Below are 16401 nucleotides of genomic sequence, written 5' to 3' on the forward strand. Positions count from 1 at the left end.
CCATAAATCATACCTTAAATACAGTTATTTTTGCCATTTTAGAAAATGTCAAAGGTGTCAACTTTGTCCAGATATAACACTTAGCAGTGACTATTTTAGTAAATTGACTCAAAATACATTTTGTTCCCTGACGGGGGAACATAATACCATTCATGATAAAAATGAACAATTTGAGGAGGAGAAAATAACACCAAGAAAGAATGATCAAAGACAGGTATCACAGCTATGATAAAGGTACAGTGGTAGGTGTAGACTCTCTGTTAATAAGTTTCTTTGGAAGTCAAGAAACATATGCACAAGAGCAGGAAAATGTGATTGCACGAGGTCCTGGAAACAACAATAAAATTCTTAATCCAAAGCTCTATAAGCTCTATAAACTCTATAAGCTCAGATAAGTCCAGCAGAATAGTTTAAATATCTTTCATTTTTATAAGAGAAGTAGAAAAAAATGGGTGGCATTTTTTGTCACCACTGTGGAATGGGCATGGGTTTGTAAAATCATGGTGAGATGAATTTTATTTCTAGACCTTGACAATAATGAGAGAAGTAATTTCTGGGTGATATTAAGTCCCAACCAAATAGTTTAGATGTCACACAGATCATACCTCATATGGGATACAAAGAAAAGGTTAACTGCATTAAGTCCCTGAGTTCAGCGGGGCCTGGTTTTCAAAACAGAATAAGAAGGTGTTGGAATAGAAAAATGTTGGTGCTACTCCGTTACCTTTCTCAGCATCAACCTTCTCTGGGTAATAGCTGACAATAGCAGCATGACCTTTAAAATTAGAGGGTGTCTTATTGCTTCTTAACCCTTGTAGAATAAAACAAAACCTTTTTTTATCCTCTGCATTCAGTCTGGAAGTTATCATCTTTGGCTATGTCTTCTGTAACAAGTACTGTGGCGCAACAAGTACAGGTACAACCGGTAGAATGAAATCAGCAGTTCGGAGGACACCCCTTAACAGTGGGGACCCTGCTGTGTGTTGCAGACTTCATGTCAGACTAGTTTTAGTTTGGTCCTGGGAACTGATGGCTCTGATACACACACCTAAAGCACATATGGTTGATCAGCTTCAACCTAAAGGTGGCCAGTGCTTGTCCTCTGAGATCTCTCTGCAGTGAACAAGAGATTGACAACTGAGGCAGGGCATTCACTTCAAAAGTGCCCTAAATACCTTAACACTAATGTAAACACATCCTTTCTAAATGAGCATTAAAGAGGGGTAGGAAACAGATTCTCTATGATGTAAAACTTTCAGAGGCTGTATATAGGGTTGATACTGTGAAATTTTTATATATTGGGAGGTGGGGGGAGAGAAGGGGAGGGGAGAGTCTAAAAGATTTTTTTTTTTAAAATATGGACAAAAAGAAATAACACAGCTAGGAAATTACAGTAATTTGATGGAAACTACTTCTGACTGATATAGAGGTAAAGTAGAGAAGGGAAGTCACTCCTGAAGCATGCAACCTCTCTTTAAATCAGTGGGAAAGGGTTTTAGAGTAGTGTGAGGGGCAGCAGACAAAGAAATCACCAGCTTGGTTAAGTTACTGCAGGGACAGAAAACAATATGAAGAACCTATCTGGACTGGCCACTAATAGCCTGTGAGAAATCAAATAGCATGGTAAGAGTTGGAAAATAGAAGAGTTTGGATTGCGTGGATGACACAACTGTAAGTGGGAACTGGATTCGATTCCACTTGAAAGAATCAATCCAATCTTTTATGCAGTCCTGCTCAGAGAAAGAAAAGACAAGCAGAGAAAGAGAAGGTTCAACCGTCTGAGGCTCTGCCTCTGAGGCTCTATCTGTAGAAAAAATGAGGGGTAAGCAATCTTCATTTTAAAACATCACTTTGTTCCCTTTAAAGTGGCACCCATGAAGAATTACCAGTGAGAACAACTTCAAGTTTTTTGGTTTAGGTAACTATTTTTGCATCTGCATATCACTGTTAGGTAGAAGCATACAGCATCTCAGAAGGAAAGAACCTCATTGCAGTATAGTGAGAAGTATTACAATGAAGATTCATTGGTTTGCATGAAATTGTTTCAGAAGTGGCTATAAGCATAAATAAAACACTCTCAACAAAGCTATTGGTCACTTATATAAGTACATTTTAACGCTTTACATTAATGTAAAGCCTCCTCTCCAAATGTAATGATAAAATTAGAATGGACCTGTGTCTGTGTTTGGTATTTTGATATGGAGGTGACAATAAGTTTTGAATAAAGTTCTGAGTACTATCTGCTAGAGTACTAAGCCTCTTGGTTAGCCTGATGCCATCTTTGCTTATATGTTATTCTGAAGTTTTGTCCAGACAGAAATGCCTTTTGATGTCACAAAAGGACACAATTAACTTCCCAACGTTTTTCCACAGATGCAGAAAGGGTGTTGAATTAGAGATCTTGAATATGAACAATATTTAACATCTGTTTTCAATAGAAAGTTTATTGCAGAAGACAGACATTGAGCAAAAGAATACTTCTGAGCTAGAAGATCTGAAAATCAGGAGCTAAAACTTTGTTCTGGGTATGCCCTAGAAAGGTGATAAATCAGAGGGTTGAAGGAATCACAGAAGTGTTGTCAAGCCCCCAAAATGAGAAGAATACTAGCTGAATAACAATATTTATGAGAAATATTTAATGTGTTTCCAGAGGGTTTACTTGTGGTACATGCACAAATGGAGGCTTTGAAAAAAGAAATTAGACTTCATATGAGAGAAAGGCCAGGGAGCAGCTGCTGGGATGAGCATTGGTGGGGACAAAAATGCAGGCACTGTTGAAGCACCAAATTAAATATCAGGCACAGTACAAAACCCAGTTTACATGTCATTCGGCAGAAATTATCTGGGGATTTCAAATGGAAGGTTTTTTTCCTTCCTTGTTCTGAGTGAAGGTAATGAGTTTAGTGGTTACATTACTGACAGTGTTCCATCACAGAAAATCTGTGCTTTAGTGATGTGCCTTTTGAAACAAGTTTTTCATTAAATTAACAGGCAACAGATTTATCAAGTATCAGAATTTGGTTTTTTTTAAATCCTCCATCAGTTATAGTATTGTCTCTTAGGATATACTGAGTCAGATCCTCTGATGATACAAAATAATGCCTTTTGAATCCAATTCCTTTGACAAAAGTTGTGATAATTCAGTACCTTTCAAAATTAGTCCACTTCTGTAACTGCCTTGTTTCAGGATATTTGTAAGAGACCCTCTTGAATTCAAAATATGGGTTCAAAAATGCTGTGTTTGGCATTGGATCTCTGCCAAACTCCACAGAAGTAATTTGAATAAAAATTGGTAGTTTTAGATCTAGTTAAACATTAGTAATGGGGGTAGGGGGAAGAGGGGACAAGGAATAACTGTCTGCCTGCACAGCTAATAATGGGGTTTTGAGACACACTCTAAAGGTGGAAACATCCAAATGTTGCAAGGAAGTTTGAAAAAAAATTAAAAGCACCCAAAGGCAAATGTCAAACACCTTTAAACATTATTTTAAAACTCTTTTGTTCTTGTAGGTTACTTATGTTTTAAATATTGCGAGTATTCTAGCTGCTTTGCACAATTAAAGTTGGGCAAATGAACTAAGTAAATTTCAAAGCAGATTCTACGAATGTAGAATCTGAAAAAAAAATTCTAAGTTAGGGCTGTGATTATATTCTTAGAAGGACCAACATCTAGAAATACGTGTTAAGTGTTGGTCTTACTAGGACATGAATGAGAACTCTTGAAACACTGGAAGTTTTTATTACTTTTTTCTGTAATGTGCGTAACCTTTTGTCACCAACATTATTTAACAAAATCTGACATCAGCTCTGTATTCTACTTCTTACGCATCTGTGATAGTCAACATCAATATTCAGCATTTATGAATCCTAACTCAGCAATGCCATACTAGCTCCTACCTCTGTTTGTGCCCACTTAACACGAGATATTCAGCAAACGCACCTATAATAGCAGATGCATAGTCCTAGCCTTCTTGGGCAGGCAACAGAGAAGGAGAACTCCAAAGAAATTATTTTTTAGTGATGTTTCATGGGCTACTGTAAAAGGAAAGTGGCACATCAATTGGCTTCAAAATGACATGCATCCAAAATTCTACAATATCATCTCTGGGATCCCACAGACTTGAAGACAACTACAAGCTGCTGTTTACACAGATAAGAGGTAACTATCTCTTACTTAATATTTTTCAGCTCAGTGTCTAACCATTATAGCTTCCTGCTATAGAAGGAGAGTCACTCTCTCCCTTCAAAAGACAGGAATAATTCATTTTCACTTGTGCTTTCATCTCCACACACTGGCCAAGGGAGTGAGAATCGCCCTTTCCTAAAATGAAAGCTGACCCTTGCATTGTTCATGATGGTTGAGAGAGTGATGAGCAGTGATGAGTGTGGATCTCAGGTCAGCTCCTGATGCCCTCCCCACTCTCTCCCCACTACTCGATCTGCTATTCATCCTAAACATCTGTGCTGTGACCAGGAGGGCTGGCTGGCACCTGGGGGACATGCATGGGTGTGAGAATAAAAGGGAACATGGACATCGGCACTTTCTGTGCCTGCACTGCCATTTTTCTATTGTAGGACTGAGAGCACAATACACTACCCAGGTCATAGAGTGGGAGTGGTTGTCTATATTCTTGGTACCTTGGTACCAACATCCCTGTCCCGTATTAAGTCTACCTCTGGCCATCATGGTGGTATCTGAGTTTAGGACAGGACCTAGGTATTATATTACTCAATTCTCAGACAAATACTTTTTACCTGGGATTTAAAAACAAACAAACAAACAAACCAACCAATCAAATAAATCCACCCAAAAAAAAACCAATTAAAACAAATAAACAAATGAACAAAACCAAGAAAAAACTCTGCAGTAGCAACTTGCAAGGCTTTGCCTTCAAAAGAAATCCCACATTCGAGTAGCAAATGTTACCTGATACCAATACAGACAGGCACTTTTACGCAATTTGGCTTTGCACAATTAACAAAGGATATTGCTATTAAAGTGCTGCAGGAAGAAAAAGTACTTCCCAAGCATCTAACAGCAACATGTTGTGATCCATGGATATAAATGACCAAATAAAATGGAAGGATGTAAAAATGTCACGGAAACACCAGTCGTAATCTAATGTTGTCAGTGCACTGCACACACACCTTGTAATTGCTAACACATTTGGCCTACCAACACTTTTTAGACAGGGTAGCCCACCATTTCTGTACCTTTTTGCCTAAGCTGCTTTTGATCCCTCACAATTGATTTAAACTCTTCCATCTCTTCCTTTGCCCACTGAATTAATGATGACATGATATCACAGGGCTAGGGGGAAGGCAAATGGGGGTATTTACACACATGCCAAGCAGATCTACTTGCAAACTTTCAGTAAATTAATGCAATAAAAGTCCTAACCTGCTGGAAGCATTTTAAGCTCTTCTCTTTTCCTCCCAGCTTCTTCTGACACACACACTTCTCCTCTTGCTGCATTAAACTGTTTTTCCACTTCCTTTACAACAGTGGGAATACTTCCCTTATGGGTGTCAGGATCTTTCGGGGAGGTCAGAGGTTGCCCTGCAGAGGAAATGACAAGCTGTGAAATGTAAAAGAACAATTCCTTCCACATGTTTCCTTGCTCCAGGAGCAGTAAGGGGTTGTCGGCTAGCATCAGGACGGGATGGACCAGGCCTTTGTCTTAGCAGTCCTGTCAAAACTAATTTACAATTAAAGACCTGTGTAACTGTTTAAAGCTTTACAACTCTGGCGAGTTTCAAGGACTGCTGAAGCCAAGTGGTACAAACCAACTTTATTATTAACAAGCACGCAGACAAACAGAATGAAGACAGACACAAAAATGCTGTAAATTGTAAGTAAGCACAAAAACTGTACACCTGAAGATTATCTTTCTATATGATATTTATTTCTGTTATAAGCTCATAGTTTGGGAACTAAAAATATTTCTGTGGTTCTAAATTTTCCTCTGGTTGTTGCATAGGCTGCAGGAGCCACATGCACTGCTGTTAGAGAGCAAACGTTTTAAGGGGAGGGAAAAATAAAGTCCAGGGGGAAAATGGACTAATTGTCCACCGGAAAAAAAAATCTTTAAAACCATTCTCAAACAGCTGAGTTTCTGACTTCCCAAAGTATAGTAGAATGGGGGGAGAGGGGGGTTGGTGGGCACAAGCAGACTTTCCGAAAAGAAAATTTTAGACATAGAAAATCTGCATGTGGGTGTTTAGTCCAAAGACAGCTGAGGTAGTGAGAGTCTTTCTACGTGACAAATCTTCTGCCTTGTAAGCACTCTTTTTAGGTCTTGATTGCACATCAGTATGCTGTTACAGTGTTGACCATAACTTCAGGACTTCAAATTGGCCAATATTAAAGTTGTGTGAGTAAGTCAACTGGAATGAAAAATGTTTTTCTTTGGCTCTAAACACTACAGAGGATAAACCTGTTTCCCACCTGCGTGTTTTATTTGATCACAATTTCAGATGGGCACGAGTAGGTGTTTGCATGTCAAGTTAGAACAACAGCACAGACAGAAGAGCAAGCATTTGGAAGAATGTTCCCAAAAAGTGCAGAGTAGCACTTCCCAAATCAGCCCAAGTCTGACCCAAATGTGTTTGAGCTGGAGAACTAATACATAAGTGCTGTCTAGCTACTTTTCTGAAGATGAAAGAGCTGCCACTTCCAAAAAAGTCTGAGTTTAGCTGACATTTTGCACGTGTGAATCCCCATTTCTATGGACACTAAACTCAAAAGGGATCTTGTTGTAGATTTCACTGTGAGAAAGAGTGTTTTCTTGATGAATTTGTATATTTAGTGTTTTATATGAAGATTCACACTTTTGAAGTTTTCATGCATTTAGAAGCCCATGTTACTTAGATCTAGGTCTCTGAAGGCAACATTTCTGTTAGTTGCATCAAATTTTCCTACCTAAGCTGCTTATATTAGAGTTGTTACCACCTTCCCCACAACAGCTAATGAATTCCACACAGAAATCCTCATTTATTCATTGACAGAGACTGTTGATCCCTTAATGGGCAACAGATGAACAACAGAAGATTTTCTTAAGAAAAGCAAAGGATGGTGGTAGTGTAAGCAGAAGCTGTCTTCTACCATGAGTCTCTTATGGAATACCACTTCAAAAGAATGGAAAGAAGATATGGTTTGGACTTAGAGACACACTAGATCTGATAATGTACATCTGTGATCTACAAAGGAGGTAGAATTGGAGATATTATGTTGCATTCCCATGCATTGTACTCTGGAGGAGAGAGCCTGTGCAGCAAGGAAGAGCCATACATAGCCCAACAGAGAGCTGTGGTTTAGAAGAATAACATAGCCTGGAGTTAGTTAATGGAAATAATATGAAGGTTCTCTCTTAAACTTCTAAAACCAAGACAAACTTGAAGTGAAGGTTAAAACACCATCTCCTAACCTGCTCTATTTTGCAGCACCACATATGGTATTGATACATAAGATCACTCACTATTTAGACTACTGCAGTAGAGTGAGTTACAGAGCACTCATCTTCATTTAGACTGTTCTTGCTTTCTCTGGTTTGTGTCTCAACCTTAATGTCACTTTAACAGAGCTTTCCCCCCCTCTGCTTTTGGTGGTTTAACAGATATAATACTGTATTTATAGGGTATATCAATGTGAGACAGCTTGCCACAGATCATAAACACATTTTTCTGTGGGAAATGTTGAAGTTGTGATTTTCAACACGTGATCTCCAGTTCTCTAAGGTTTGTTCCTTTAATTGTAAATAGCCAGAAAGTCATCAAGCTAGCGTTTAATAAACTTTTAATTTGAAATGGATTACCACATGTTGTGTTTGTTTACCCATTATTAAATCTCTTAGCAACATATCACCAGCAGAAACAGCATACTGTAGCACTGCATAGATACATTAAAAAACAAACCCATGGGGGATATTGGCAGCTAATAATATCTTTAAAGAAGGCTCCATGAAAAATAAATACGTATAAACAATATCAAAAATTACTCCTAGAAATTTTTTTAGTGCAAATCTGTTTGGCAGGGAAATTGCAGATCTTCCATGATCACCCTATCAGCAAATTTCAGAGGTCTGCATGCAAAATAAGACATACACTAATGCTCTTTCTCAGTTCTTCAAAATATATATTTCTTGACTTTTCAAACTGTGTATCGTGAGTTTTTCCATGTATTTCCAGGAAGCGTGACCTATTTATGTGCTTCCTCTATGTGCGTTTCCAAATGTGTATGAAGACTGATGGTAGGACCAAACAAGTTTGATTCATTTAGGGTTTGTGCATAATTCTTCACGGTTGAGAAGAGTTGCCTGCAACTCCACCTTTTGGATCTGCTATTCGTGGTTTGCTGCACCTTAAAGCACCTTGGCAGATATGTAGAAGATAAATGACAACAAAAAGGACCTTACAGCACAGTGTATGTTTACACCTCCATGCTTCTGGTATCAAGGTGGTTATATAAAAGTCCTTTGATCACAGTGCAGTTGCTGCTTAGCCTAAAAGCATCTCAGGGCAAACCTCATTTTCTTTATCTCCTAAATCATTACTCAATGCCTGAAAAATACTTCTACTGTCTTCTTTTCATGTTATACTTCCAACCTGAGCTGCTCATCTACCATGCTGAATGATTATTGTTTATCTGTTCTCTTTCTTTCCTTCCAATACACTCTTTTTTTTTTCCTCCCATGCCATCTACAGTGCAGCACTGCTACTGTTCTCAAATGCCTGAGGAACCTCTGTCCTGGAGAACTAAGTCTCTGCTTCAGATCTTTACATCATGTTCACAGATACACTACAATCTGTAGGTTGGCTGCATCCTCGTTCATTAAACAAGAGAAAATATAGAAATAACTATTTAGCAAAAATGAATTCTTTTTGCCCATGGCAGTCACATCCCACAGGCTGAAAAATAAAAGAGCAACAGCAGTCTCCTGCCATTCTTCTCATTACTTGATTTCTAACAGTAGAGGAGCAATTTGTGAGTCCACTGCAATATAGTCAATTACATCTTCAGTGTAGCTGCATCAGAAGGTTCACAGAGGCCAGGAAGGATGCTCAGTCTAAAACTTACATTCAGCTTTTTAAGAAAGCTTCTGGGGAGGTCTGCTGTGCACAAGCAAATGATAATTGTCTTTCCTATGGATTACCACTTGATTTAATCTAATGGAATTTTATAGGAGTAGCATAAGGCACGCCTCTGATGCCAGAACTATCTCCCTGCCAAATTTGAAGTCCTTGTTGTAGCCCAGGGAGGTGCTAGAGTTCTTCAAGCAATAGACAAAAAAAAGTACCTTTTTTTTTTCTCTTTCTATAAGCTTGATGCCATAAGCAGTTGAAATGTTACTGCTTTGACATTCCAAGCATTATTCAGCCTTAAGCATAGGCCAGCACAGAAAGTTTAATCCTTAGCAATGAGGTTTTTTTAAATTGCTCACACCTGAAACAAAGTTAAACCACCTTAATAAAAAGAATCACAGTATTCCTGCTACAAGGCATGAAGAAAAAAAATCTAGCTTAACAAGGTCAATAAGGACTAGCCAACATTAAAATTAAACTGTGGGTTGCTCCAGTGAAAACCCGAATAAAAACATTAAAGTTTGAATCCATCACCTTGTGGTCCAGACCGTACAATCCTCTCTGAGACATCATTCTTTTCAGCAACACTTGAATACATGTGAAGTTCAGGTGGGAGATGAAGATGCATATCACACTTACTTTGCTTATCTGAATCCTGTGGCAGTTTAGTTATCTATTAAGTGGAGGGAAAAAAACAAATAAAAAGAAAGCAGTTCAGAATTCCACTAAACCAGAACATACTTGTTTGTACACAGTTTGTGAACCCTAGAAGTCCAAGATGTTGCTATGAGAATTTTAGGAAATTCTTGTTTCTCTCTGCTCCATTTATTACCGTTTTCTCCCGTATAAGTTTACCATGTATGTCTTCCCCATGCTTACTGACCAAAGCAGACATCCCAGTAAATGGGGGGCAATGAGGGGGGTGTGAGTCACAATCCAATTTCAGAATCATATGGGAAAATACAAATACCCTAGATTATTAAATCATCCCACCTTATACATTGATTTGAAAGACTAATTTTGCAGCTTTGGAATCTTCACCTCCTCCTTACCCAATAGCTCTATTTTTTCTGACATTCTCTTTCCTAACATGTATTAGGTATATTTGTTGTACAAATTCTTATTGTTTTATGTGTTTCTGAAGCTACTTTTACTTTCTTTTACTCTTGGTAAACCCAAAAATAAGGTTGTCTGAAAATTGTCACTACAAGAAAACTAAAAACTGAAATTTCTATTAAGTAAGCCCACATTATAATTGAGATGCTTTCAAAATTCATCTACTTTGGTATTTTTTTTCCTGAGTAAAATTTGACTATAAAAGAGGTATAAGTTTAAGATCTTGTTAAGATTCTGAATGAAGAAACATATTTCAGCTACAAAAAAACCCTTAACTTGTCCATCCAGAAAAAAAGTTTCCACTGGAGAGAAGTTCTTAATTTAGGTCCATTTTCGCTAAAGACATACAAATAACGTCACGTCTGAATTATGCCCAAAAACTGTTCAAAAGTAAGGTTCCTAACACAACAGAACCATGCTCACTAGCTGGAGGTCCCACACATACAAGTAAAACAATATCATAAAAAATATTATTTTATCTTGTAGTCATGTGAAAGCATCTCCATGATTCAGTAACACTGTGGAGGAAATTAACATGTACTAGTGGCAGGGACAAACTCGGAATTTGAACTTTTGATCCAATTACCCAGCACCCCAAGAAATATTTTTATATTTTAAATAATCTTAAAATCCAGCTGCAAAGGTGCAAAATATCTACTAATTTCATGTAAAAGTTGGAGATGTATGAGATTTAGATACTCACTGGGTAGGCTGAGAAGCTGCTTTTCGGAAAGACAGATCTTTTAAGGCTGACAGAAGAAACAGAATCTGTTGTGAGTAACAATGACTAAAAAAAGTAGGCCTATTTTTTTTTTAATACAAACCTGAAAGTAGAGATTGCATAACCAATGATCCAAGTCTTGAGAAATAAAGTTTTCAATTTTTTTGAATCTGTCAACTTTAGGGTCGTAATGGCCTCTCAGGAAGGGACATTTAAATTTTCCCTCCAAAGCATTAAAATTGTTATCACATAAGGGAAAAGCTCCCCATCCTACTTCTTGATCAATCCACGCATAAGTGCCACGAAGAAGGAAAAGTTCAAAGAGGAGTACCATTCCTGGCTTTATAGCTTTTCTATGTGGTAGAACCTAGCAAAGAAAGAGAAAAAGATTTATTAGTTACAAAAACATCACAAGGGAACTGACTTTCTTTTATCATATAAAGCTCTACAAACTTCATACCTTTGAACCAATTTTGCATGCAAAAACAATTAACAACTCTTCTCTTTGCAGCAAATCATGTATTTGAACAATTTTTCACTCCGAGAAAAAATGCTGTGCTTTTTTTGAATGTTAATTTTGTGATTTGTTTTCCCCTTGGCTTTCTGAAAGCATTCATCTACTGTCTTTATTTACCAGTGGTGTAAAAACATTGCCACTAGAAAACTTTAAGACAGAGTGACAAACCATCTTGGAAATCTGAGGTGTCCCTGTGAGGACTTGCTAAGACACTACTGGATTTGTCTTGCAGCAACTTTGGAGACCTCATCCAAATATCCAATGAGAATACTCACAGTCTTGCACCTCACTGAGTCACAGACTCTTCTCCACCCAGTTCTGGGAATAATGCTGGTACACAATAGCCTTCCTCCTCTAAATTAAAGCTCTTATTACAAAGTATGTGAACCTCAGGGTAGGGTCAAAAAGCATTTTGAGGTAAAAAACTCTCAGCATACCAAAGGCTGGCAAACAGTGTTTGCACTTTTCATAGGATAGGTAGAGATATTCTTCTGAGTGGTTTGGAGCTGTGGAAGAGCTTGGGGCTCTAGGGCAATTGTGTTCCCATGGCAAAGACTTGAAAACTAGTGGTGAAGAAACACTCTGAAGTAATATGAAGTTATGTAAATCTGTCTGTAAGGTTTGGCAGGTAGAGAACGGAGGAGGGTAAACGCAAAGAAAAAGTAATCTGATTCTATGCCACAGTTTTGACTGTTTTCTTTAATCAAGGTGAGGGTTGACCCAGGTCCTGTTGAACAATTTTAATACATTCAAAAAGACAAATAGAAGAAAAAAAACATACAAAAGCTAGATCGCGGAAGATGACTACCATCATACCCAGGCTAACAGCTATGAAGGGTAGTCACCTGGAGACAAGGGGAGCAAATACATCAGCTATGCCTCTCAGACAGTGAAACATCTGCTTTGCCAGTATTCCTACACATTCTCCTGAGAGAACTGGGACTGCCTAATCTCTTAAATCCAATCTCTTAAATCTCTTAAATCCAATTTAAATTTAAGATTTAAATATTAAATCTTCTTTAATAAAGACAGTGTTCTCTTATTTGAATGTTTTTCACATTTTATTGTTCCCATTTCAGTCCTCACAGTTCATAGCAGCAAATACCTTGGTACACTTTCCTGCTCAACATTACCTTGCCTTCCAGCCAAGGCAGAGAAAGAGGAGCCTTTTCTCCTGCTCTCCTCCCTGTGAACTGCAGAAGCCCACAATATTCAAGGGCATCTTTTGACTTTGAGTGTCCAGTAGTGTATACCCTCTGTACGTTTTGAAACTCAAGAATAAGACCTCCGAGTAGAAGACATCAATGCAAACCAATCACCAACTATGAAAAGCCTAAAATGCCTAAGTCTTCCTAAATTAGCAGGAATTTCCTCAATCAAGATGACATTCTGCAGTCAACAACCAGCCACAAATCTGTACTGCTTCAAATATTTCTGTATGTAAGTACACACCCCAACACAGCTCTTTCTCAATGTGTATATTTAAATACAAGCATGACTTCTTTTATACACATTATTGAACAGCAAGGTAATTAGCATAATCCAGGTGCAGCCAAATTTTTCTCTCTTTTTCTGAAAAAGCTAAGGGATTTCCCCATGCCAACAACTGCCATGTTAGGAGATGATAAGTGTTCATGGTTGAGCTACATTCTGTAACTTTTTTGAAGAAGTGAATATAAATTATTATTTCTAATAATATGCCTTCCTGTTTCAAGTTATATATTGTGATTAGATAATAGCAAGACAGAGGAAGTCATTTAAGGAAATCTTTTAAAACTATAAATATTTTCATTATTATGTAGGTGTACTTTATATTAATTATGTAAATATATTCTAGGACTTAGTGTAGGCTTAAAACGAAACAGAAGCATCTGTTGAAAAATACCATAACCCTGTGGCAGCTGCTATTAAACCATTAACAGTATCAGGTTTCATTTAAACCAGATTTACCATTTTCTGTAACAGCCCGTGGGAAAGCTAAAAACATTAGGCACAAATTACTGACAAAAGAGATCCTTAATCAAGCCATACATTTCATTTGGCTAGCTGGGTGCTAGATAGCAACCTCTGTGCTACAAATTAAAGGTGATGGTTACAACGAGGTGATCAAAGACAGTTACCTGCGTTATCAAACAATCCCACAGCATTAGCAGATGAAATTACTACTGCATCACAACACACGTTTTGGGTTCCCCCTTGATTCCCAGACTTACTCTTCTCTTAAGAATAACTCAACAATACATGCTCTTCTGCTAGCCTGCCTGTAAACAGACAGTGGTCAAGCAGATTTGTAAGGGTAATCATTGTGACTATTAAAAATTTATTCCTTTGTTTCTGGCTCACAGTTATTCTTTATTTGCTGCAAGCTCTTATCCTGGATCTACATTACAACTCACTCTTTGGGACTGGAGGCACCCATTTGCTTACAGTTATAGGAGCTGGATGTTTAAACCACGCCATGACAGAAACATATTGACAAAACATAAACAAGCATTTTATACCACACCTGTCTGCTACAAGGTGTGAGGTTGTAAGGACTATCATTCTGGGAGTCCTTATGCATGAACAGTGGGTGCCTCACCCAAGTAGGACAGTGTCACACATCTTAGCTTACGTGGTCAAATAAAACATACCTATCAAGTAAGAAATTTCTTTCTGTTGGATCCATACAAAAATCCTGGCCAAGCCTCTGTCTGTTACTCTATGCTGGCATGCCAAGCATTCATGGAGTTGCCTGTGGGCTTTCATTTCCATCCTGTTGGGCACTGGGAGGGTGATTTATATGGGAGGAACTGCTGGCTAGGAAGGGATAGCCAGGTTGAAACAGGAGAGTTTCAAAAAGGAGGAAGGTCCTCCCGACATCCATGCTAAATCTTTTCCCATTGCCACAATGAACTCTCATCTCCATCACAGCTCACTGTCCCACAGCTGCAGGGTCAGATAGCCCTGGGAGGGAGCTCAGTCTTGTGCCACCTGCCCTTCATTAGCCTCCTCCTAGGCAGTGAGCCTGGGAGCTGGGATTTGGGGCATGGCCAGCATGGCCTGTAGGCATAGATGCACAAAGGCATTTAGGCACACAGTTCCAATTGAAACCCACAGTCCTTGAATGCCTGTGTGCCTCTGTGGGTTTGGGCTATTATGCTCTGGTACAGGGAAGGGAACACCTTAGGTGGATAGAGGAGGAGGATGGCAATCAGTAATTGCTCTTCCTCGAGAGACTCAGAGCAGTGCCTGGGATAGGCAAGGCACAGGCAGCTCAAACTGACCAGTTTGTTTTGATGGATTGTTTTGTTTCTAAAGAAAAAAATAAAATTGGCAGTTATATTTTTCCTGCTGGTGGCAACCTCATTTGAAGAACTATCTGATAAGTTAGTCCACAAGCCTGTACCAAAACTGCTGACATTCAAAGAGAATATACTAAATAAGGACAGATTCCTGAATTTTAAAGGGTCTGCTCTCCAACACCTTAGCTCAGTGTTTCTCCTTGCTCATGTAAAATTTCCATTGAGGTCTGTGAGGTATATAGACTTTTACAGTGCTATGAAAGAATCAAGCACCTACTTTTTACTGGTGTAATTTCTTCTGCAAAGAAAGATGCAGCAGAGAATAAATAATACTTGTGTGTGCCTGCACAGGCACAAGTAATTCTTCTTAGTCTGCAGTTAGCAGTGTTTCATTTAATTGAATTAAATCATAGTGAACCAAAATTATCTCTTGCCAGTATTTCTGAATTCAACTGTTTTATATCAGTTTTATTGTAATATATCTTACTTCCCCATATGCTGCCATAGTTTCAACAAAGAAATCATAGAGAGAATGAATTTTATTTGAATGTTTCAATAAACAGATCCAGTATGAGGCTTTGGGGTTTTTGACTTGCTCTTGGGCTTTAACCTTGTCAGAGAACAAATAAACTTTTGCTTCTCTGTGTCTTCAAATATTTTCAATTTAGAAAAAAATGAACAAATGTTACATTACTTAATTCACATTACACAAAAATTTGACCACTGCAACTCAAACAGATTAAATTTAATTAAAATATTCAAAGAGAATTCAATAGCTACTTATTATATAGAATAAATTTTGGAAAATATAATATAAATTAATGGTTCATTATTTCTGATTATGAGAACCACAGCACATGAATTTCAGTAGTGTAAAACACAGGTAGAAAATCTTTTAAATAGGAAGAAGAACCCATCATTAACAAACAAAAAATTAATTCACTATGTAAAATGAATAGTGCTGGAGATGAGGTTGTTATTGTCAAAATAAGGTGAAGGTTTCACGACCAGATTTCAAGCTCTCCCTGTTTATCTTCAAGGCCAGTAAAAAGGCAGAGGGAAGGGCATTCTTGGGAAGTGTTGTGTAACTTTGAAATTTATAAAAGGCCAGAGGGGAGGAAATAGAAACATAGACTGAAGTAAAAGTAAAATATCATGTTATTAGGGTTTTCCAAAAGTCCCTATCTATCATCAGAATGTCCTGGAATAGCTGAAAACTTATTTCCCCAGCTTTCGATCACTGCCTGTCTTTGAACAGGTAACTGAATACAAAATAACACACAAATCAGAGAAGGACCATACAGTGCAATATCATTTATTTCCCCACTTTTTTTTTCCCTTTCCCTATCTTTGGAAAGAGACAACAGACCTTTCAAGTCTGATATAAGTCAAATGACTCCTCTCCCTGACTCCTCTGCCTGCAGCTTGCAGATCTCCTTAAGCCTTTATGCAGGAGCACCATCTTTCCAGCCTCCCTGATAGTGGCAGAACATGGACCAGAAGCTGTTGGGCCGCAGCAAACAAGTTTAGGCTCACGGATGATCCACCTGGAGCACAGGACAGCAGTATTTGCAAGCAGGCAATTTATTCACTACTTTCAGTCCCACAGCAGTGTCAGAGAGCAGGATTCCTCCTGACATACTGTGCCAAATCACTCCAGTGTCTTCCCAGATTTGCAACAA

The 16401-nt window shown here is 38.1% G+C and overlaps 1 protein-coding gene across 5 annotated transcripts in view; it reads right to left on the minus strand.

Annotated features, from left to right (window-relative positions):
• Window positions 1–16401, minus strand: part of OFCC1 (orofacial cleft 1 candidate 1) — a 191375-nt gene that overhangs the window by 102610 nt on the left and 72364 nt on the right. For all 5 annotated transcript variants that reach the window (XR_004360692.1, XM_032709283.1, XM_032709291.1 and 2 more), the window contains 3 exons: window positions 11022–11285; window positions 9616–9754; window positions 5402–5560 (listed from right to left, as the gene is read on the minus strand). Coding sequence is in view for 4 of the 5 variants with exons in the window: in XM_032709283.1 (XP_032565174.1) it covers window positions 5402–5560; window positions 9616–9754; window positions 11022–11285 (562 nt within the window). In the remaining variant the exon portion in view is untranslated. The remainder of the gene's footprint in view (window positions 1–5401; window positions 5561–9615; window positions 9755–11021; window positions 11286–16401) is intronic.

The sequence above is a fragment of the Chiroxiphia lanceolata genome, chromosome 1 (genome assembly GCF_009829145.1).
Source record: "Chiroxiphia lanceolata isolate bChiLan1 chromosome 1, bChiLan1.pri, whole genome shotgun sequence".
NCBI classification, from domain to species: domain Eukaryota; kingdom Metazoa; phylum Chordata; class Aves; order Passeriformes; family Pipridae; genus Chiroxiphia; species Chiroxiphia lanceolata.